Source organism: Epargyreus clarus, unplaced genomic scaffold (genome assembly GCF_041222505.1).
Source record: "Epargyreus clarus isolate Ecla_fem2 unplaced genomic scaffold, WU_Ecla_fem_2.2 ptg000016l, whole genome shotgun sequence".
Lineage (NCBI taxonomy): Eukaryota > Metazoa > Arthropoda > Insecta > Lepidoptera > Hesperiidae > Epargyreus > Epargyreus clarus.
In genome coordinates, this window is record NW_027332224.1 from 6,494,708 (window position 1) to 6,520,042 (window position 25,335).

At 36.8% G+C, this 25,335-nt stretch overlaps 1 protein-coding gene across 1 annotated transcript in view; it reads left to right on the forward strand.

The window, feature by feature from the left end:
* The window catches only part of Pdk (pyruvate dehydrogenase kinase), a 55,359-nt gene that overhangs the window by 27,616 nt on the left and 2,408 nt on the right, over window positions 1–25,335 (forward strand). Inside the window, exons 2-6 of the mRNA XM_073081701.1 lie at window positions 11,001–11,058; window positions 22,065–22,214; window positions 22,872–23,056; window positions 23,513–23,707; window positions 24,364–24,530. Of these exons, the coding sequence (XP_072937802.1) occupies window positions 11,001–11,058; window positions 22,065–22,214; window positions 22,872–23,056; window positions 23,513–23,707; window positions 24,364–24,530 (755 nt within the window). The remainder of the gene's footprint in view (window positions 1–11,000; window positions 11,059–22,064; window positions 22,215–22,871; window positions 23,057–23,512; window positions 23,708–24,363; window positions 24,531–25,335) is intronic.

The following is a 25,335-nucleotide window of genomic DNA, read 5'->3' on the forward strand; positions in this document are numbered from 1 at the left end:
TTATTTTTTAGATCAGCACCCGGGCTCTGAAGTTATTTACCGAAATGTTACATAACCTCAAAATCGAAATTATCCGACGATAGATTGATGGTCGGTTTTAACTGATAGTAGGTATCTATAATGTAGTTCGACTAACATATTCCATTTACTTTTAAAGGTAGTAGGTAAAAAACCTAAAATAATCCTAAAAACCTAAAATAATGAATTCCGAGTATAAAATACCGCCATTTTAATGTTTAAGAACAACAATCAACATTTCATCTTATTTTTTCTTAAATGGAATCCCCTGTTCAAAGAAACTATTTTGATCGACAAATTATGTAAAAAAATCAAAAAATAATTTTAATATTACTTTCATTTTGACGCATGAGAAAAATCAGTACCAAGAATGGGCATTCTCCTTTGACATGTTTCAACGCCTCCATGGATTGCGCGCTTTAGGTGACGTCACAGGGTGCTTATAATCGGGGATGACCGAATAAAAAACATGCCAAGTGCTAGTCTAACTCGCACACAGTGGGTTCCGTTCTACCAAATTTTAATTTGTTTTTAGTATTTGATGCTTTGTGAATTTTTAAACTGAATTTCATCCACAATTTCTTAACATTTTTTTTACGAAACATTTCCTGCTCAAAATCAGTTTTTGATACATATTGAGTTACATACACACAAAAATATATATTTTTCTATAGATTGTCCCACCTTCAACATACTAACGATAAACATAAATGATGACTAAAATATTTAGAACATTCAAAGCAGTCGTCCTTATTGCGAAATCGATTTAAATTCGCGCGGTTTTCGCATTCGCAACATGGGGCCATCATGTTTCGTAAGGCCAGACACATATTGGTGTGGTAAAGGACAAATCTGTTTATAAACACGAGGAAGTACAAAGTCCAATGGAATTTACAATGAACGACGTTAGTATTTATGTACGTTTAAAATTGAGGAATGACTGGTCGAATTTTCGGACTTTGTCATATAAGTACGAAAATTTCTAATTATAAACTTAGAAACTTTCGCAGATGACAAAGTCCGAAAATTCGACCCGTCATTCCTCAATTTTAAACTTATTAATATACGTTTAAAATTTACGTGAATTTTTCGGACTTTGTCATCTATGAAAATTTCTACATGTATAATTTTTGCGCATAAAATGAACGCCTTTTCAGCCGGGATACATATTATTCGCTATAACAACGCTATAACAAACTATTCCATTATAATCTTGCACAAAAAATTGTTAGAACTATTATCTTATGTCCCAAACATAGATTAGTAAAGATACTTCGCCGCCTTGAAATTGAATGAAGCCACAAACGGCTTATTTTAGTAAGTTCTTTTTTTTGAATTCTTGACAAATAAAAACATTTTTAGAGAAAATTTACGAATAAATAACTAATGCTGCGTAATTTTCATGATAATTAAATAATTTATAATAATAATTTCAAATATTTTAAGGACACTTTAGCACGGAGACGTAGCAAAACTTTTTTACGCAACTATTTCAATTCTCAAAACTGGGTACATTTTCTTGTTAGGAGTGAGTAATCTTTACTAATCTATGGTCCCAAATTGGACTATCTACCATTGTGGATTGTATTTTTACACGCTTTTTATTAGCTTCACCTGTATGTTTGTATGTTTGTTTGTATGTTTGTTTGTATGTTTGTAACCGACTTCTTTGGGCGCGATTTTGACCCACTTTAAACGGCCAGATTTCGTTCAAACTTTGTAGATTTATTTCACAATTATACTATTTACTGTTCCTTAATTGATTCCTAGATTCATTTAGATTTTCTACCGTTTAGTTAATTTTATCATAAAAGCGTGTTTTTTAGTTTTTTGAACTATATTTATTTATTGTAGACTAAAATTAACAATGTTAATAATGAAAAAAGATTAAAATTTGGGAACAAACTTTCTTTTATATAATAACTATTTTCTGGTCATTTTAACATAGGGTTATTAAGGGAATTATTTCTTTGCATTATTTTTTAATTTAATTTAGAAAATGTACAGCTTCCTCCACTCCTCCAAACTGCATAATATTCCATTATGGAGTTTGTTTTATTGATACAACAAACGAGCATGTAGTCCACCTGAAAGTAAGTGGCCCCTGTTATTATCATCACTGTACTATAATCAAACATAAAGAACTATGGGTGGTCTATCGGAGAATGGCTACAAAGACGCTGTTATAGTTCGCGCCAAGCTGCTAGTCCGCTCTGAAGTTGTTGCAAGTAGGTGTAGTCATACAATTTGCTATGGCGACGCGATTCATTTCTATATTTAGAGCGGACTAGGAGTTTTACGCGAACTATATACACTAAAGTACTTATTCGTGATCGAACTTCTTAGGGCCCCAATGAACTTTTCACGGGTCATACGATTAAATTGGAAATTGTTCTCCCTTACCCTTCAAATGTACACATCGCGATGCGGCTATTAAAAGGCAGAAATAGGGGAAATTCCTTATTTAATTCCCAATCCCGTCATAACGCGATCTCGTGTAACTCGTGGAAATTTCACACGTTGGCAACGGTACGATGGACGTCACACAGCTGTTTCAGTGTTTAGCGTGAAATGTATTAATCTAGCTTTTTATAGAAATGCCTAAAGGGTATGCGGTCTGTCTGATTAGAGGTCACTCCCGCTCGTAGACGCTATAACAACGAATACCAAAAGAAATAAAATAAAATAAATGAAGGTCGGCGACCCGACCGCAATATTCGGTCGTTGTTCGCTTTATCTCATCATCAAACACATTATTGTCCCACTGCTGGGCACGGGTCTCCTCTCAAAATGAGAAGGATTAGGCCATAGTCCACCGCGCTGGCCAAGTGCGAATTGGAAGACTTCACATATCTTTGAAACCTTGTTTTTTAAGTTTTCTCAGGTATGCAGGTTTCCTCACGATGTTTTTCTTCACCGTTTAAGCAAGTGATAATTAATTTCTAATACGCACATAACATTGAAAAATCAGAGTTGCGTGCCTATAATTTGAACCTCGGACCCCTCGACCGTGAGTTATAGGTAGACAATTAAAATGTTCACACTTCATTGCTCTTCATCTCCGCTTGACATAAAGATTGACTGGTAGAAAATGATCAAGCATTAAGTCAGTCGTTGTACTATCTTCTAGGTATATGAATAATTGTCCCTGTAGTCCCGGGACCAGAATAGGGCTATGGTATCCCCTGCCTGGTGGCAGCTCAAATCGCCCAGCAAGCGACCCCGAGAAGGACAGCGGTTTGTGTGGTCGCATATCGCTGTAATCACCAGGGGATGTGAGAGGAGCGTAAAATGCTCTCCCCAGGGCAGCTACTGCTAACCCCTTGCTTGCTAGCCCACATGGCAGAGCCCGATTTAAGGGCATCGCGTTAGGAGGACTCCGATTTTGTTCCGTTGGAGATCCCGGAGATTTCCACCAAACGCCGAGGACGGCCACCGGAGGTGTTTAAGTGCGGTAAAAGTCCCACATAACCCGGCGTCGCTACCATGGCGTCGGGTACCTTTTGAAGGTTTCCCTCTCGTCAACAAAAAAAATGTATATGAATAATAAATAAATCCATTTGTTTCTACGGCTGATGATAATATTTTTTTTATAATATAGGAGTAGTAGACGAGCATACAGTCCACCTGATGGTAAGTGGCTAATGCCGCCCATGGACATATGTAATCAACCCCAGATAGGATTAGATATTCCTACCTGAGGTCGGCCACAGATGCGCCGCTACCCTCGAGGACTAAGCTGGAACGCCTCGGAAAAGTATGTCTCCCTTACCACACCCATCAAAACAGAACACAGCAGCGCCAGTCACTCCTGTTATTAGGCAGAAATAGGTGTGGTGGTGGTGCCACCGGAGTCGAACCACAAAGGGTTCTACCACCTTCCAACACCTTCCAAAGTATAACAAATACTAAACAATACATTAAAATTCGGTGGTACGGAACCCTCCGTATGCGTGTTCGTCTCGCACTTGGCAAATCATCGGATAACGTATTTCTATTTTCCGAATCGACGGCTCGGAAAACAGCTGGTTTATTGTTTAAAGCCATAATCCATTGTCTGTTTAGGGCGATGAATTATAGGGTAATAGATTCTACGTTATTCAATCTGTTTTATGGAAGAGTGTCAGATTGTGGGACTAAATTGAATCTATGAGACCATGATATACGAAGTACGAAGGTGGTAGAATCCTTTGTGGTTCGACTCCGGCGGCACCACCGCCACACCTATTTCTACCTAATAACAGCAGTGTTAGGCGCTGCTGTGTTCCGGTTTGTAGGATGTGGTAAGGGAGACACTTTTCCGAGGGGTTCCAGCTTAGTCCTCAGGGGTAGCGGCGCATCTGTGGCCGACCTCAGGTAGGAATACCTAATCCTGTCTGGGGTTGATTACAGATGTCCATGGGCGGTAGTAGCCACTTACCATCAGGTGGACTGCATGCTCGTCTGCTACTCTTATATTATGAAAAATATAATAGAGAGACTGAAGGAAACGGTTTTATTTTATTGAAAGGTAGAAGTGTAGAACCAAGATGGTCTGACTAGGCAGGTACCCATATTTCTAGCGTGAAACAGCTCTTGCGTTGCAGTGGAAGGGTGTGGATATCGGTTTACACATGAAGGGTGGTTTGAAGGGTGTGGGAAGGATACATACTTTTCAGAGGCGTTCCAGCTTAGTTCTCAGGGGTAGGGCCGTATCTGTGGACGACCTTAGGTAGGAATAGGTATTTAATATTATCCGGGGTTGAATACAGATGACCATGAGCGGCAGTAGCCACTTACCATCAGGTGGACTGCATCTTCTGCTCCTATGTTAAAAAAAAAATGTGAGCCGTCACGGGACGCCTGGCAGATGTGAAACATCGACATTATTTTTTAAAAGTAATATGCAGAAAAGAACATATTGTGATAGGAACTAAATATGTCATAATGATAAAATAAAATATTACGATTTTTTTTTCCAGATAACGATGACTATTTATTGAATAAACATTTATTTTCATTAAATACAAAAATTTACGAATTTATTTCAAATCGTGACTACTTAATTATCGCACAGTCGATTGCGCATGGCGACGCGTCGCCACACCGTACACACTACTGCATATAGACTGTATATATATACCATCGTATAGCGTCGCCACGGCATGCGTCGCCACGCCAGAAATCGGTTTTACGTGCGGCTATAGATGTTTCACATCAAAAATGAAGCGACCATCTTATTCCCCAGAAGTGATAACGCCTTTGTCATCGGCTACACGTTTAACCACGGACCTTGTCATGGACGTGCAAGATGTAAAATGAACTTCCTCCTGAGGTATTCCCAACGCGCTATGACATGGGGCTCTTCAAAAAAGGTGCAAAAAGAGCTCTCATACAAAGCCGGCGATGCATTGGCAACTCCTCTGGTGTTGCAAATGTTCATAGGCGACGTTGATACTTTTCATCAGGTAGCACGTCTGATTTATCGTTAGGCTCAAATATAAAAAAAAATGTGAGCCGTCACGGGACGCCTGGCAGATGTGAAACATCGACATTATTTTGTAAAAGTAATATGCAGAAAAGAACATATTGTGATAGGAACTAAATATGTCATAATGATAAAATAAAATATTACGATTTTTTTCCAGATAACGATGACTATTTATTGAATAAACATTTATTTTCATAAAATACAAAAATTTACGAATTTATTTCAAATCGTGACTACTTAATTATCGCACAGTCGATTGCGCATGGCGACGCGTCGCCACACCGTACACACTACTGCATATAGACTATACTATACTAGACTATACTATATACCATCGTATAGCGTGGCGACGCCACGGCATGCGTCGCCACGCTAGAAATCGGTTTTTCGTGCGGCTATAGATGTTTCACATCAAAAATGAAGCGACCATCTTATTCCCCAGAAGTGATAACGCATTTGTCATCGGCTACACGTATGATCACGGACCTTCTTGTCATGGACGTGCAAAATGTAAAATGAACTTCCTCCTGAGGTATTCCCAATGCGCTATGACATGGGGCTCTTCAAAAAAGGTGCAAAAAGAACTCTCATACAAAGCCGGCGATGCATTGACGACTCCTCTGGTGTTGCAAATGTTCATAGGCGACGGTGACTGCTTTCCATCAGGTAGCGCGTCTGCTTTATCGTGAAAAACGTGTTCAATATGAAGTTAGTTACCTTTATATGTCCACTTAGCAACTTAGCTTAGTCCACTTAGCTTATAAAAAGCAGTGATAGCCTAGTGGTTAAGAAACGCGGCCTCTCAATCGAGTGGTCCGAGGTTCAAATCCCAGGCACGGACCTCTGATTTTCAAATTTATGTGCGTATTACAATTAATTATCATTGCTTAAACGGTGAAGGAAAACATCGTGAGGAAACCTGCATACCATGAGAGATTTATAAAAAAAAATCTTAAAGGTATGTGAAGTCTACCCATACGCACTTGTCCAGCGCGGTGGACTATGGCCTAATCCTTCTCATTCTGAGAGGAGACCCGTGCCCAGCAGTGGGACAGTAATGGGTTGATGATGATGATGATGATGATATGTCCACTTACCATCAGGTGGACTGCAAGATCGCTGCCTACGTTAGTCTAACTATAAAAACGTTACCGGTAACTGTAATTAAACAGTTAGCTGTCCGTGGTTGTATAACATCATGTCTAGGTATCATGTTAATTAGCTAATGACAGTATTGACTATTGATAGTGCGGGTCAGTGCATAATGAGTTGTGACGTCACACGAATTGTTTACCAATGGTATAGGGCTGGCGATTGATTGGTTATGACTAAACAATTTTTTTTTTATGAGCGTTATATAGTTCGTCTATTAAAATAGTTGGCAAATTGCCGACAAATTTCAATTTATTTTTTATTTTCAGTTATCATAGCAACTATAAAAGTAAACGCATTGTGAATATTTTAACTGTTTACTTATAATGGTTTATTGTATGTTGACCCCCACTTATTATCGACATTTTTGATGTGAAACATCTATAGCCGCACGTAAAACCGATTTCTGGCGTGGCGACGTATGCCGTGGCGATACGATACGATGGTGTATATTATTATATACAGTCTATATGCAGATAACTATTACCGAAGTCACTGATTAAACGAATTAAGTAGTCACGATTTGAAATAAATTCGTAAATTTTTGTATTTAATGAAAATAAATGTTTATTCAATAAATAGTCATCGTTATCTGGAAAAAAATCGTATTATATTTTATCATTATGACATATTTAGTTCCTATCACAATATGTTCTTTTCTGCATATTACTCTTACAAAATAATGTCGATGTTTCACATCTGCCAGGCGTCCCGTGACGGCTCACATTTTTTATTTTTAGTATTTGTTGTTGTTGTTGTTAGTCTGACGCGCTGAGGGTCCCGGGTTCGATTCCCGGCCAGACAGATATCTAAATGATGAATTTAGAGTTCTGTTTCTGGGTTGGTTGGGGGTGGTTGGGGTGTTTGTGTATTCGTCTTTGTGTGTGCATGGCACCCACGACACAGGGAATCCTAGTGTGGGGCTGTGAGTGTAGACAGTGTGTGTGTGTGTGTAAACGTTATACAAACTGTAAGAAAACAAGTTTTTATCTATTAAGGTTCAAGATATAGAGCCCTGTGGCAGACGGAGACAGCGGAGGCTTAGTATTAGGATTCCGTTTTTACTCTGGTCACGGAGCCCTTAAAAACCTTGTAATTATCTGTACTACCCATAGATTAGTAAAGATACTTCGCCGCCTTGAAATTGAATGAAGCCACAAAAGGCTTATTAGTAAGTTCTTTTTTTTAATTCTTGACAAATAAAATCATTTTTTGAGAAAATTTACGAATAAATAACTAATACTGCGTAATTTACATAATAAATAAATCAGTATTTCAAATATTTTAGGGACATTTTAGCACGGAGACGTGGCAAACCTTTTTTACGCAACTATTTCAATTCTCAAAACTGGGTACATTTTCTTGTTAGGTGTGAGTAATCTTTACTAATCTATGGTACTACCTATGTATGTATATACCTAACAAACATAGCCAACCTTTGGATACGGACCCCTCATAAAACTTGTAATTAAACAGCAATACATCTAACGTGGCCCTTACGAAGGTTATTTTATTCTCCGGTCGATACCGTGAGCCGTCCCGTTTTGGCGGTAAAAGGCCCTTGACCTTGTGACGGCTTATAAATGTCAGTCAGACTTATACACTTCTAGCTAATTTTGTATATAAGTACCCTTTGATATACCACTAGTAGAAATATACTTTTTTTAAAATATAGGAGTAGCAGTCGAGCATGCAGTCCACCTGATGGTAAGTGGCTTCTGCCGTATGGACATCTGTAATCAACCCCAGATAGGATTAGGTATCCTACCTGAGATCGGCCACAGATACGCCGCTACCCCTTAGGACTAAGCTGGAATGCCTCGGATAAGTATGTCTCCCTTACCACACCATTCAAACCAGAACACAGCAGCGCTACACTGCTGTTGCAAAGCAGAAATAGGTGTGGCGATGGTGCCTGTAAAATCTAACCATGAAGGACTAACAAAAGGGTATAGTTATTACCCGACCGTGGAGGGTCATGTCTTTCGAGCGTACCCATAGATTAGTAAAGATTACTCACTCCTAACAAGAAAATGTACCCAGTTTTGAGAATTGAAATAGTTGCGTAAAAAAGTTTTGCCACGTCTCCGTGCTAAAATGTCCCTAAAATATTTGAAATAATTATTTATTTATTATGTAAATTGTACATTGTAATTGTAAATTACGCAGAAAATTTACGAATAAATTTTTATTCGTAAATTTTCTCCAAAACTGTTTTTATTTGTCAAGAATTCAAAAAAAGAACTTACTATAACAAGCCGTTTGTGGCTTCATTCAATTTCAAGGCGGCGAAGTATCTTTACTAATCTATGAGCGTACCTATGTATGTAAATATAAGTCAAATAAAAACAATTTATTTTTTTGTCTCATTCTTTCACACGACCTACAGCGCAAACTGCTTGACGGATTAACATGTAAGGTGTAATTTCTTCTAAGTTGTGGGAGTGACATACGACTACGAGTAAGCTATACCTATTTTTAAGCTGTCGTGTATTTCTTTTTTTGATGTGAAACATCTATAGCCGCACGTAAAACCGATTTCTGGCGTGGCGACGCTTACCTTTAACTACATAGACAAATGTTCTATAAGGGACAGAGCTATTAGAACAATGTGATAAAACAAGTAATTAATTTAAAAAATCAAAAACCCGACTGCACCAAAAAGGCTAAAATAGAATTTCCAAAAGCAGTGAAATAGGCATTTCATTATTTTTATCCAGAAAGCCAAATACAAAGTTTCATAGTAGGTGTCTGCTTCAAAAACAAAAGATGTTCAAAAAATATTATCCTATTTTATCCTCGTAGTGTTCATTTACGCTATATACAGAACCTATGTGTAAAATTCCAGCACGCTTACGTTCAGCGGTTTCCCTTTGCGTTGATCTCTGGCACAGCAACTCTCTCATTTAGTCAGACAGTCATCTCGATGTGTATATACGAGTATATATGTACTAGCTGACCCGGCAAACGTTGTGTTGCCATATAAATAAAAAAAATGTTAAGGATGAACAACCCTTATCACTTAGGTGTAAAAAAAAAGATAGTGGCCGATTCTCAGACCTACTGAACATGTATATAAAATTTGGTGAAAATCGGTGAAGCCGTTTCGGAGGAGTACGGTAACTAACATGAGAATTTTATATATAAGATATATTATATAATGTATCTGTAATCTCCTCTTAATTTCCTTTATTTTGACACCCTACTCGATAGGTTTAGTTAACTTTTTTTAAAACGTGTTACTATTTTGCGAAAAAATTCACCATTTACGGTCTATAAAATATATAACTTCAGTAAATCAAAGTTTCGGTCATTATTTTACCTCGTTAGAGGTAGTATTTCATTATTTTTATCCAAAAAGCCTGATACAACATGTCATAGTGTTTGCTTCAAAATTGACGATTGTTCAAATGAACTTTTAACCCTTATTTTACCCTCTACGGGGTTGATTTTTCGGAGGGGGATAAATAAGTGCGTCCTTGTTCCTGTCCAGAAAGCCAAATACAATTTTTTATAGTAGTTGCTTCAAAATTAAAGGATTTCAAAAAAAACTGTTTTCCCCTATTTTACCCTCTTAAGGGTAGAATTTCCAAAAGGCCTTTCTTAGTACTTATTCAAGCTATATAGAGAACCTGTGTGCAAAATTTCAGAACTGTAAGGTCCTTGGTTTAGGCTGTACGTTGATTTCTGAAAAATGAAAAAGTCATTTAGTTAGTCAGTCAGTCAGTCATCTTACTGTTTTATATATATACAAATATGTTTTTATAATCTCCGTTTAATTTCCTTTCATTTGATACCCTACTCGATAGGTTTGGTTAACTTTTTTTTTTAAATGTTTTACTATTTCGCGCCAAAAATCCGCCATTTTGATTTTTTTTTACTAACACCTATCTAAGGACACTCGGGTCGTTGAGACAAATATAATGACACTTTAACTGTTGAAATTGATCCAGCCATTTGTTAGATCGGATCAAATAAAGAAAGACAAACATACAAGATACGCGCGAAAAACATAACCCTTCCTTGGCAGTCGGGTAAAAAGACAACTAGTGTTTGACCTTGCGTTTCAAGTGTACGCAAACGTAAATATTGACCATGGAATATAGTGACCAATGATTTATTTTATTTTATCATTATGACATATTTAGTTCCTATCACAATATGTTCTTTTCTGCATACTTTCTTTTACAAAATAATGTCGATGTTTCACATCTGCCAGGCGTCCCGTGACGGCTCACATTTTTTTTTTAAATTTTAACATGTTTTTTTCTAAACTATGCGAGAGTGAGATATACACTATATTTTAAATAATTAGCCTTTTTTTGTTTTTATAATAATTTTGGAAATATCCTTGTTTCAGGATTGAACGCGTGCGAAAGGAAATCATACCTCTTCTTGCGGAAGGAACTTCCTGTCAGGTTAATAGTTTATTTTTTCCTCGTTACTTATAATTCTTTAACAGCTGGCCGGTCACATGAGTAGTATGTATGTGTAAGTAGTAGGCATTTGGCGAAATCGGGTTTTTAATTAATTGCCTAGACATATGATTAAAAGCCGGATAGTGATAAATCTTTACTCTATTTTATCTTATGTATAACATAACGTTTTGTTCATAATATGAAATAATAGTCATAAACGTTACAATGGAATTAATAGGTGAATTTCATAAAAGATTTTTGTAAAAAAAACCTGTTTAAAGCTTTTGCAAAGAAAAATATGTTAACCATATTAGTAATAAATTTAACTGATAATTTTGTAACTACTCGTATAAACCAATCTAAGGATTTGATTATATGATTGGATATTTTATGTGGGTAAATAACAATATAATATTAAAAACAGGTAAATAACCCTCAATAATATTAATGACAAAATTGAATAGATATGTAATTTATTTATTTATTTTAAAATGGCAAACCAACTAAATACACAAACGATTAAAAATAGACACTACACAAAGATAGTTATTATATTATGCGTGCACAGCATTACAAGATACATGTCAATCACAAAAATTAATTAATAATCACAATAAGTGGTAGAACCCTTTGTGGTTCGACTCCGGCGGCACCACCGCCACACCTATTTCTACCTAATAACAGCAGTGTTAGGCGCTGCTGTGTTCCGGTTTGAAGGGTGTGGTAAGGGAAACATTCTTTTCCAAGGCGTTCCAGCTTAGTCCTCAGGGGTAACGGCGCATCTGTGGCCGACAAGTAGAAATATCTAATCCTATCTGGGGTTGATTACAGATGTCCATGGGCGGTAGTAGCCACTTACCATCAGGTGGACTGCATGGTCGTCTGCTACTCCTATATTATATAACAAGAAGTATTTTTGTCATACTTCTCATATAATACCAGATTGTGACATATACCTGCAACATAGAGGTACATTATATGTATGGTCACGGCTAAGAGTGACTCAGTATTAAGGACTCGCACAAGGTTGATTACTGTTGATTATTAACGAATCTTAGATAGGAAAACATAGACAAAGCACCAAAAATTGTATTAAAGCATCTACACTACAACTTGCACTTGTGTGAGTGAGCGCAATAAAAAAAAAAAAAAAGTTTTCAAAGGTATGTGTAGTCTACCAATACGCACTTGGCCAGCGCGGTGGACTATGTCCTAATCCTTCTCACTCTGAGAGGAGACCCGTGCCCAGCAGTGGGACATTAATGGGTTGATGATGAGTGAGCGCAATACTGTATATAGTGTGCCTTGCGAATAGGAACTTTTTATGTGACGTCCTAATATATTTACACTGTAACGACTCACTATATATTTTTTAAATCCTTCTTTAATGTCATCGTCACCGTCATCCAAGATATTGCTTGTATCTGCAATCTACAATATTTACATGATTTATATTGTGCCTATGTATAGTCCGCTCTGAAGTTGTTGCGAGCAGGTGTAGTCATACAATTTGCTATGACGACGCGACTCATTTCTATATTCAGAGCGGACTAGCAGTATTACGCGGACTATGTTTACCTATTTCTGCTGAGTTCCTGTACATTAAATACGCAAATCAGCCTATATTTTCATTAGGATTGTCTACTATTTTAGTCTGAGAAGGAATATAATAAAATTAAAGTACTAAGTCGTGACAACTTAGTAGTACGAATTTAGGTCATTTTCATTACGGTAACAGAATTTAAAAACATTTTCTAAATTTAGTTGAACTCTACGTGGTTATCTCCGGAGGTACCGCCGTTGTGCCTGTTCTTGCCTAATAACAGCAAAGTAGCGCTGCTGTGTTCTGCTTGTAAGTGTTTTAAGGGAGACGTACTAATTCAAGGTGGTCCAACTTGGTCCGCAGTTTAGCAATGCTTTGACTGACCTTTTTTTTTTATAATATCGGAGTAGCAGACGAGCATGCAGGCCACCTGATGGTAAGTGGCTACTGCCGCCCATGGACATCTGTAATCAACCCCAGATAGCATTAGGTATTCCTACCTGAGGTCGGCCAGGTGCGCCGCTACCCCTGAGGACTAAGCTGGAACGCCTCGGAAAAGTCTGTCTCCCTTACCACACCCTTCAAACCGGAACACAGCAGCGCCTAACACTGCTGTTATTAAACCACCACCTGAGATCACCAAAACATTAATTATATTTGGAGTCGATTATAGGTGTCCATGTTATACGAGTAGATGACCACTTACCTTCAGGAGGACGGCATACTCGTTAGCTGCTTCTTCATAAAAAATATCTATTAAATTATTACGAAGTAGTTTTTAACACGCTTTTATTTGCTTGGGTTGTATCTATGTATGTATGTATGTAACGAAATCTTTAATCTCGATTTTTACCCACTTTGAACAGTCCGATTAATTTAAAAATTTGAACACTTATGAAGAACAGATGACAATACACGATTTTAATAATTTTATTCCATTCAACTTATTAGGATCGTCAGGAATCAGGCTTAACGATTTTCCTTGTGCGATTTTAGCGTGGGTTTTAGTTTTTAAACTATAATTATTACCCTAACTTTAACATACGTACTCCAAAGATTGTTTATTAGAAAGAGTGTTTATTAGAAATTCATTATCATTTATCACTTTAACAATGAAAATAACTCAAAAATAATCTTATTCAAAATATTATCATTCGCTAATTCAAAAACATTGTGCCTTTTTATCATTGAATTGCCAACAAAAACTTTATTACGTGAACATAAAAACACCGCTTCATAACAAAACAATACAGAAATAACTCCGGACTTTGTTTTATAAACAAAAACTTTATTCAGTTTTGAACCATTGATTTAAGTTTATAGATGTGGCTTCGAGCTGACTTACAAATGTTGAAACCTTAAAGAATAAAACTATTTTAATCTTCGATCACTAATAAGAACTAGATACACAATCCCATACAAAAATGAACTTAAAAAGTGGCGTCAAATTGACGGTAAAAAAAAAGAAAAAAAAAATTGACGACCGTGGTTTGTCACTTGGACAAGGAATTAGTGGAGACGAACTGTCATTACTTTTAATATTTTTATTAGGTCGAAGTAATTAATTTTAGTGAACATAATAATAATTTATCAATGAAAGTAAGTAATATGCAGTCACAATTTATTATAATAAAAATATAATAAGTTTAAAATTAAAATATAACCGAATACAAGTAATTTAATTAAAAAATCAACAAGCTGTTTACGCCGTTATCCAACGAAATATATTGCCCACGACTAAATAAATATGTAGTAAACCAACATTTATTTCAATTATTTTTACCTGACTGCCAAGGAAGGGTTATGTTTTTCGCGCGTATCTTGTATGTTTGTCTTTATTTATTTGATCGGATCTAACAAACGGCTGGATGAATGTCGACAATTAAGGTGTCATTATATTCGTCTCATGACCCGAGTGTCCTTAGATAGGTGTTAGAAAAAAAATCAAGATGGCGGATTTTCGGCGCGAAATAGTAATATTTCAAAAAAAGTTAACCGAACCTATCGAGTATGATATCAAATGAAAGGAAATTAAACGGAGATTATAAAAACATATAATTTGTATATATATAAAATAGCAAGGTGACTGACTGATTGACTGACTAAATGATTTTTTCATTTTTCAGAAATCAACGTACAGCCAAAACCGCTTAATTTAGAGTTCTGAAATTTTGCACATGGGTTCGCTATATAGCGTAAATAAGTACTAAGAAAGGCCTTTTGGAAATTCTACCCCTAAGAGGGTAAAACAGGGGATGACAGTTTTTTCAAATCCTTTAATTTTGAAGCAACTACTGTAAAATTTAGTATTTGGCTTTCTGGATAGGAATAAAGACACACCTATTTATCCCTTTCCGAAAAATCAACCCCATAGAGGGCAAAATAAGGGTTAAAAGTTAATTTGAACAACCGTCAATTTTGACGCAAACACTATGAAATTTTGTATCTGGCTTGTTGGATAAAAATAATGAAATTCTACCCCTAACGATATAAAATAATTACTAGAACTTTGAATTACTGAAGTTAGATATTCTATAAATCGTAAATGGTGGATGTTTTTCCGAAATAGTAACACGTTTTAAAAAAAGTTAACCAAAACTATGGAGTGGGGTATCAAAATAAAGGAAATTAAAAGGTGATTACACACATATTATATGATATATACATGTGTATAACACATCGAGGTGACTGTCTGACTAAATGCGTAAGTTGCTGCGCCAGACACCAACGTAAAGGGAAACCGCGGATCTTTAGCGTGCTGGAATTTTACACATAGGTTCTTTATATAGCGTAAATGAGCCCTACGAAGATAAAATAGGATAATATTGTTTGAACATCTTTTGTTTTTGAAGCAGATACCTATTATAAAACTTTTTTTTGGCTTTCTTGCTAAAAAATGATGAAACGCCTATTTCACTGTTTTTGAAAATTCTACTTCAGCCTTTATAGTGCAGTCGGGTTTATTATTATTTTAATTAAATTACTTGCTTACTTTGTAGTGACAGAAATCCGTTGTATATTTCTTCTTAAATTTAGAGTTTTTTCCAACACCTATCTAAGGACATTTGGATATTTGAGACGAATATAATGACACCTTAACTGTCGAAATTCACCCAGCCGTATGTTAGATCCGAGGGAATAAAATGCAGTGCAGCTAAAGTCCGCTTATAAAGATACATACAAGATACGTGCAAAAAACATAACCCTTCCTTGGCAGTCGAGTAAAAATAAAAATATGGAATCAACAGGATGCCATTAATTCCCTTGAATAAAGTGAGTTTATTGGAAAACAGTCTTTTCGATGGATTTTTATTTTTTTTCCGTATCTTTTTTGGCTATGTTAAGCAATCTTATTTTAGTGTATCTTTCGACAATAGACTTTATTATAATAATTCTATGACTATTGTCGCGGCAGTTGGATGAAAAGACATCATAAAATATATTAAATAATAATTTAATTTCACTCATTTACTATTTACTCATTGCCTATGTTTAATTATTATACAAAACAAATATTTTTATATAACAAAAAAAAGAAAAAAAAATAATTAAATTAAAGAAAAAAATATAAAACAATAGCGTCTCCATTCAAGTTAGAACAGAGTCACCATGTAACCCGAACAAATCAAGTGGGCTTGCAATAGTAAGAATTGTACGTTTAGTAACAGACTTTACAATTTAAATGGTTTATACATTCTGTTGATTTTTGTTGATAATTTTTAAAACTTAAAAATAAATTATTTACGAACGAAATAGCAGTATTTATAATTGAGTGATAGCAATTACCTACTTATATAATACTTACCGAAAATACGATATTCCATCATTTGTTAGCGTACTAGACGTGTGATTTTTGCAGTTTTGAACGAGCACTGAGGCATGTTTATTCTCCGAACGTTCAAACACTACTAACCTAAAAGCGCACCCAAATGTCTATTTGGGTGCTCTTTTCGTCGCGCCATTTTTTGTCGCTGATTGTGTATCTAGTTCTTATTAGTGATCGAAGATTTTAATCCAATTATTTTCTTTTTTATTCCCACGCGAAATACAACTTAAACGTCAAGAGCTTTTTTTTCTTTTTTTATGCTAACTCATACAATCGTACCTGCCAGTGATTATATAAATAAGAACTTAATATTATAAAAAATAGCACATCACGAAAATAACACGAAATAATTTGAATGAATTTCTAACACTATATAGAAGAAAAATAGTTTTTTCTGAAAAGTCTAAAAATTTAGTTGGTATTTTTTTTAAAGACAATAAAAACAATAGCACACTTTTTATCATATATTTTATGTGTTTTGTATTCGTAGTTTGGTCATGCATTTTCTACGTTTTTTCTTTATCTATTCTTTTAAAAAAAAATTGGGAGCCAGATCATATTAATCTTAAAAGAAAAGTTCTGAAAGATGTGTGAAATTTACCAATCATATCTTTGCGGGGTTATGGCCTAAATATCTCATTCTGAGGTTTTCCTTCACCTTAACGGTGAAGCAAGTAATAATTAATTTTAAAAATCAGAGGCTTTTGGGATCGAACCTCGGACTTCCTTATTGACTGCAAAATGTCTATGTCTACTTCTTACCACTAGGTTATCACTGCTTTTTGCAGTAATTAGTAATCAATTTATCTAATACCTTTAAACGAGCAATTCTTGTATATAAATTTATACCAACGATCTCGGAAACGGCTCTAACGATTTTCTTGAAATTTTGTATTTAGGGGGTTTCGGGGGCGATAAATCGATCTAGCTAGGTTTTATTTTCAGGAAGTGCCGTTTAAAAAAACATATACAGTCGAATTGAGAAACCTCCTGCTTTTTTGAAGCAGGTTAAAAAATCCCGAGCAAAGCTCGGTCATCCAGGTACTAATTAATTAATTAAGCTACTTATCTTTGATAATTCATGTATAATAATTTCGTTGTGTCATTCAAGGCTTATCCATTTATTTATATCAATGATAATATGTCAGTATAGTTATTATCTACGGAGTTGCGTCTTACGTAATAATAACAATGTAATTATCCATCTCCTGTATAAAATTTGCATCTTGTTTATATCTTGTTATTGTAATGCATGTTGATGTTTTAACACGTTTCGTGTCTTCACATGCATTATACATATTATATAGTTATATATTTTGCATATTATATATTTAAATGTACTTAAAATAATAACAATAGTTCGAAACTTTTTTTATAATATAGGAGTAGCAGACGAGCATGCAGTTCACCTGATGGTAAGTGGCTACTGTCGCCCATGGACAGCTAATCAACCCCAGATAGGATTATATTCCTACCGGAGGTTGCCACAGATGCGTTTCTTCAAATAGAACTTCAAAAAAGACGCGATCCTTCAAATCATAACACAGCAGCGCTTAACACTGCTGTTATGACAGAAATAGGTGTGATGGTTGTGCCGTTGGAGTCGAACCACAAAGCGTTCTACCTTAAGTATGATCCTTCGAGCATATGTGTGTGGGCGCGCCGGTAGGTAAATCTACAATGGTATTTCGATTCAACTAATTTAACCAATATTTATAAAAATATAGTTAAAATAATGAAATGAATAAGCGTTAATGCCACCATAGTAACAATAACACCCAAGCAAAACACCAAACAGTTCAGAGCACCACCGTGCCGTGCCCACTATTGGACAACTTCTGATCTGTTGACAGTTGCGCGCCCCTTTTTTATACCATGATACAGGTAGCCAATTGTTAATACGGAGCGGTAGTTCGAAATTAATATCATGTGATTTTAAAAACGGAATATTTATATATGAAATGAAGCATTCTCCCACATGTGCCAGAGTGTTTATTTTTTTATTCAACTGCGTAGGTTTGTTAAAGTTTTTTGTATGTATGTCTCATTCTTTGTCACGCTGCAGCCCAAACGGCTTGACGGATTAACACATGAGTCGTTGGATTCGTATAAGTTGTCGGAGTGACATGGCTATATTTTTAAGCAGGCGGTTTTTTTGTTACTCAAATAAAACCTTATCAATGTACTATCTTAGTATTAAATGTTATCGATGCGTTTAAAGAATGGCGACTTGCGAAAATCGTGAAAATGATTGATCATAATCTTCTTCATAATAATACATGTAAAATTGAATTTTGCTTGTTCATTGTGTGACATTTTTTGTTCAGACTTAAATAAGATAGACTTCTCCAACAACGTAATACAAACAAGATACGAACGAATAAGAACATAATACAAACAAGATAACAACACAAATATTATCAATAGTGTGTAAAGTCTACCAATTCACTTGGCCTAATGTGGACTAGAGCCTGATACTTTTTAGGCTTCCGTATGTAAAGGGTAAAAACCTATTACTAAGTATCCGCTCTCTGTCCGTCTGTCACAGGGCTCTATCTGTTTAACAGCAACAGATAAACAATAGTTTTTTGTAAAGATTATGAATAACGGTGACCGCTAAAACAGCTAGAAGATGGTAGAACCCTTTGTGGTTCGACTCCGGCGGTACCACCGCCACACCTATTTCTACCTAATAACAGCAGTGTTAGGCGCTGCTGTGTTCCAGTTTGAAGGGTGTGGTAAGGGAGACAGACTTTTCGGAGACGTTCCAGCTTAGTCCTCAGGGGTAGCGGCGCATCTGTGCCGACCTCAGGTGGGAATATCTAATCCTATCTGGGGTTGATTACAAATGTCCATGGGCGGCAGTAGCCACTTACCATCAGGTGGACTGCATGCTCGTCTGCTACTCCTATATTATAAAAAAAAATACTAAATAAAAAGTTCGTGGTAACGGAACCTTTTGTGTACGAGTTCGACTGGCACTCGGCCAATTTATTTTTCTTGTTAAATCTCCCAAAAAATTATAACTCCTAACATGCCTTCATAAGTAAACCCATGATTTTTTGACAACCATTACCCCAACTTTTCTACTTTACGCCAGAACATGCGTTACGTTTAACAGACCTTTATTACTAACCTTGCCGGGAAGTGAAATTAAACTATTTATAGACGCGTATCGGACGCGTCCGTGGTCGGCACTAGCGGTGGGTCGTTGAAGTTTTTTCCGTCAACGAAACGTCAACGTTAATTTCCGTTGATCAACTAGTTAATTTCGTCAACGAGTTAACGTGTTACTAATTTCAACTTGCATCAATAATAAACGGTTTTTAACCATGCTGCAACGATCAACGCTTCTCTACTGAAGTGCGGTAAATGTTATTTTAGAAACAATTTGACATAGTGCGTGTTATTAAATATCAATATCAAGAATTGATATAAATATCAATTCTTGATATTTATGACTATTAGGAAATACTTCGATATGTTCTACATAATTGGAGTTCAAATTATGCTATTATACCGACAATCAAGCTTGTCTGCTACTCTTATATTATAAAAAAAAAATTAACGTAAGTTTAATTCTAAACAAAATACAATTTTACGTTGAAAATAACGAAACGTTCCGTTTACGTCGTTGACGTAACGTTGATCCGTTGAACGGTTGATTTAACTTGTTTGTTGATTCAACGACCACCGTTACAAAATACAATTTACGTTGAAAATAACGAAACGTTCCGTTCAACGTCGTTGACGTATTTAACTAGTTAATTTCTATTGGATTAACGTTGATTCGTTGAAAGTGAATCAACGGTTGATTTAACTAGTTCGTTGATTCAACGACCACCGCTAGTCGGCGCAAACGTGTGTGCTATGGCGGTGGCCACCCATTCTGTTTTTTTGGGATATTTCCAAAAATGATTTATTATAGACCTTGTTGAAACATGAAATAGAAGTATCAAAACGAATTCATTAATTCTGAAGGTAAGAAAGTAGTCACTGCTGCTCATTGTTATAAATTTCAGGGTTAGTGTCTTATCTGAGGACCCAGGGAGGATTCTATAAATGTTGCGTATGTGATTTTTTTTATCATATCAATTCATAATCTTGAAGGTGGTAGAACCTTTTGTTGAACAACTTTGGAGACACTACCGTCACGACAATTTCTACCTAATAACTGCAGTGTTAGGAGCTAACGTGTTTCGTTTGTAGAGCGTGGTAAGAGTGATAGACTTTTCCATTCCAGCTTAGTCCTCAGGGGTAGCAGCTAATGATGTGCCGAGTCGGCCATTTTTGGTATTCGAGTACTTTAGTACTCATATAAAAAAGAATCGAGTCAGTACTCGAGTCCAAAGTGTTCACAAAGTACTCGAGTACTTTGCACAACACACAGTCCAATAGCACGGAAGAGCAAAAAAAAAAAAAAAAACGCCACTCACTACACAAAATTAAACAAGTTTTTACTTGTACGAGTAGTAGTTGTAGTGTACGAGTATCGTCAGTATTCGAGTATTACTGGTACTCGAGTATCACTATTGGTACTCGAGTATGCGAGTTTATGTAAGTACTCGAGTACTGATTCGAGACTCGGCACATCTCTAGTAGCAGCACATCCGTGACGAACCTCAGAAATCAAATCATATTTGGGATTTATTACAGATGTCCATGGGCGGCTGTAGCCAATTACTATGATAGTTGGTTGCACACTCGCTGGCCACTTCAAAATTATTATAAGTACAAAAAATATATCGGCAGAATTAGGTCTCAGCATTTTGTCCGAGTGACTAATTTTATATTTTTGTTTGAGCTCGGTGATAATTGTCAAAAAAAATCTGTCAGGATCTGAGACAGTCCCCCATTTGAAGTAATCATGGTAACCCTACACGGAGGTCCGTATTGTAATTGTTGCCAGGATGACGCATACGCGAGCAAGTGCGTTGTGTTAGTATGTGTGTAGGTTTGTTTTGATTTCTTGTTTGTATTGTGACGTCATTTGTTTATATTGTAATGCCGCGTGCACTTGCCAAACCAAAACAAACCGTTTAATATTCGAATGTTCGGAATGTTTGACTTGGTTTGTGTATATTTGCAAGCGCTTGTAGCTGACCCAAAGCAGTTTTTTTTAGCAAATTGTATTTCATTGTCATTCGCTTTACGTATGCAGATGTATGCAGAGATTCAGCTTAATTGGATACCGGGAACTGGGTTAAACTCTATTATTATGAATCAGATCTATTATTTATTACCTCGCTTTTATCAGCTTGGCCTGTAAGTATAGGTATATGTATGTATCGGACTCTTTGAACTCGATTTTTACCCACTTTTAACGGTCCGAAAAATTTAAAATTTTGAACAATTATGAAGAACCGATGACAAAGATTTTCATATATCTTTTTTTAAAAACCATAATTATATTTCAATTATGTATATCAAATACATTAAAAACATAGGTACATCATATACATACATATTATGGAATAATGCTATCTTAATTATTAAAATATATCTAAAATTATATATCTGGCTTTTTATTATTCACAAGTTAGCGAATATAATGAAAGAGAGCGCTGTTGCAACAGAACCTGCTGCAATTTTCGTTACCTCACTTTTCTAATTCATACATCTCTTTCTGATCCCCAGGTTAGCGAACATTATGAAAGAGATAGCGCTGTTGCCAGAGAACCTGCTCCGAATGCCGTCCGTCGGCCTCGTGAACCAGTGGTACGAGAGGTCGTTCGAAGAGATCATACAGTTTGAGAAGATGGAGCCTGAACCAACTGTGTTGACTCAGTAAGTATCTGTTAAGATAATATCATCAACCTATCACTGTCCCACTGGTGGGCTCCTCTCAGAATGAGAAAGATTACGCAATAGTCCATCGCGCTTGACAAGTGCGTATTGGTAGACTTCACACATCCTTGAGTTTTATTTGTATAAATTTCAGGTGTGCAGGTTTCCTCACAAGGTTTTCTTCACTAACGAGTGATCATTTGTAATACACATATAACTTTTAAAATCTAAGGTATTGGGTTTTAACCTAGGACCCACGGACCCCTCGACCAAGAGGCCGAGTTTACTTAACCACTAGGCTACTAGTTCTGAAACACAATCAGCTGTTGCTTCCAAATAGCTTCAAACCCCCTTTTTTGCCTTATTAGTCTTAGCTGCCCTGCAGGCTTCCTGCTCCCTCAAAGCTTATCCTCTCAATGAAACACTGCTCTAAATACATTTTAAACATTAATTCCTTCCTTCCCATTAAACATTAATTTCTGCCTTCAAAAACTCTTCAAACACCTTTGGTTACTTCGCCCTTCACAGATCCCCTGCAGGACTTCAGAATTATGTACTAAAACAACATATATTTGAATTATTTTTACTTTGTAGTGACATAGAAGTCGGTTGTATTCTTTGTTAACTTTTTTATTATGTTTTTTTTTTAATCCGCAGGTTCTGCCAAAGACTGGTCCACATCCGCAACCGCCACGCCGACGTGGTGCAGACGATGGCGCAGGGTGTGCTGGAGCTGAAGGAGTCCCACGAGGTCGACACCGGCACCGAGAACTCCATACAGTACTTCCTGGATAGATTCTACATGAGCCGCATCTCGATACGGATGCTTATAAATCAACATAGTGAGTATTTATATATACAGGGCGAAGTTTTCAAATGGGCCTTTCAAATTTATTAAAAATGAGACTTCCTTTGCTTTGTCATTTATTATTACTTCCCAGATTTTGATCCTTATAAGCGACACTATCCGATTGTGGAATTTCGGCTTTCAGCATTTTCGATAATCCTTATAGATTAGGATTTGGTCCTGAAAGCCCATTATCCTGTATAGTGTATACCGTTTACACATTCAGAAGGGATACCAAAATTTTCTGAATCATGCGAAGGAAGTTTTCATAATATTTTGTACATAATTAGATGTACGAGCTCCGAATTGAGACTTTTGGAGCACGGCCGCTGCCTGGACATGTATAAGATTTTGAGAAAACTTCGATAGCGTGATTCAGAAACGTGTAGCGCCATCTGTTAACGAGTTGTTGTGACTCGCCACAACTAATACTTTTATTTTCATCTTACAGCATTACTCTTCGGCGAGCAGCTGGGTGCTAAACAGGCATCACTTAACGGCATAGGGAACGGCGGTAGACACATAGGGTCGATAGACCCGGCGTGCGACATCGCGGCGGTGGTGCGCGATGCGTACGAGAACGCGAGGTTCCTCTGCGATAGGTACTACCTCGCCTCGCCCGAGCTGGAGCTGCTGCAGAATGGAGGTGAGTTGGTGTATTCATTATTTAACATCGAGTATATTCATTTGTATGGTCCGCGGCAAATTGCTAGTCCGCTCTGAATATAGAAACGAGTCGCGTCGAATAGCAAATTGTAGATATGAGCGTGACGTAGATAGCGCGGGACCCCTCCCGGCACCCCCCGCTGCCCGCTCTCGCCGGCGGGGACATAGCTGCGTTAATGTGCCTTTACGGAGTATATGCTAACATTGCTAACTAACTTCAGAGCGGACTAGAAGTTTGGCGCGGATTATACTTACTCTCGTGCATGCACGTACACGAACACACACATACACACACTCGCACACACACACCTTTTCCTGAGTCACAAGCGTCGCTGAATGGCATAGGGAACGGTGGTAGACACATAGGTTCGATAGATCCGGCGTGCGACTCAACGCATTTGTTGCCGACCTCAGGTAGGCCGCATCTATATGCAATAATAAAGATTTATTTGTGTCTAAATGGACTCATTTGATTTCTGGTTAGAGAAATAGATTTTTAAAATGTAATGAAGCCAATATTTTTCGCTGAGCCTAATAGTTTTTGATATTGCCATCCATGCACACTTGATTTTTTTTTTTTTCTTATTTTTTTTATTTTATTCTTTCTTTTATTTTATTTTGTTCTTTTTTTCCCAGTACCAAGCGGCCGGCCAATGCCAGTGGTGTACGTACCGTCACATCTCTACCACATGCTGTTCGAGCTATTCAAGAACGCCATGCGAGCTGTGATGGAGAGCCATGAGGGTAGCCCGCCGCCTATCCAGGTCAACCTGGTACTGGGTAGGGAGGATGTATCTGTTAAGGTAAGGAGCCAGAAATCCTTGGAAGGTGCGTTAGGGATTATTCAATTACAAAGTAAATAAAGGAAGGGAGGGAAGGGGCTTATTCTCATTGATACGAGGTCTGGGGGAGGTCGAGGTTTCGTCTGCAATATTTATAAATGATTTAAAAAAATTGTGCAAAGTTTTGTAGGTTCTAATTCTAATGTTTACATGAGAGGGGGGGGGGGGAGATATAACTAAAATAAGTACCATACCATTACTAACAATTGAAAATGGGGGAAGTTCCGTTCCTTTATTTGACAACTCTATGCAATGACTCCACCGTGGTTAAAGATTTTGGCTTGGCATACGTTTTTGTTACGATATAGAATTAGCAGACGAACATGTAGTCCACCTGACGGTAAATGACTACTGCCGCCCTTGGATATATGTAATCAACCCCAGGTAGAATTAGACGCGTACTAGAGGTCGGGCAGAGATACGACGTTACCAAAGGACTAAGCTGGAACGCCTCGGAAAAGTCTGTCTCCCTTACCACACCCTTCAAACCGGAACACAGCAGCGCTTAACACTGCTGTTATTAGGTAGAAATAGGTGTGGCGGTGGTGCCGCCGGAGTCGAACCACAAAGGGTTCTACCACCTTCAAAAACTACAACTACAAATATATAACTAATATTACTATACGACTGCGGAGAGTAATGTATTTCGAGTGTATAAGCTTCATTCCGTGACATGCCTTCCAGTCCAAACATATGAAGTGTTGTTGGATCGATGGATTTATCTGAATACGAAAAACATTGCCTATAATTTTTAAGCTGTTGGATC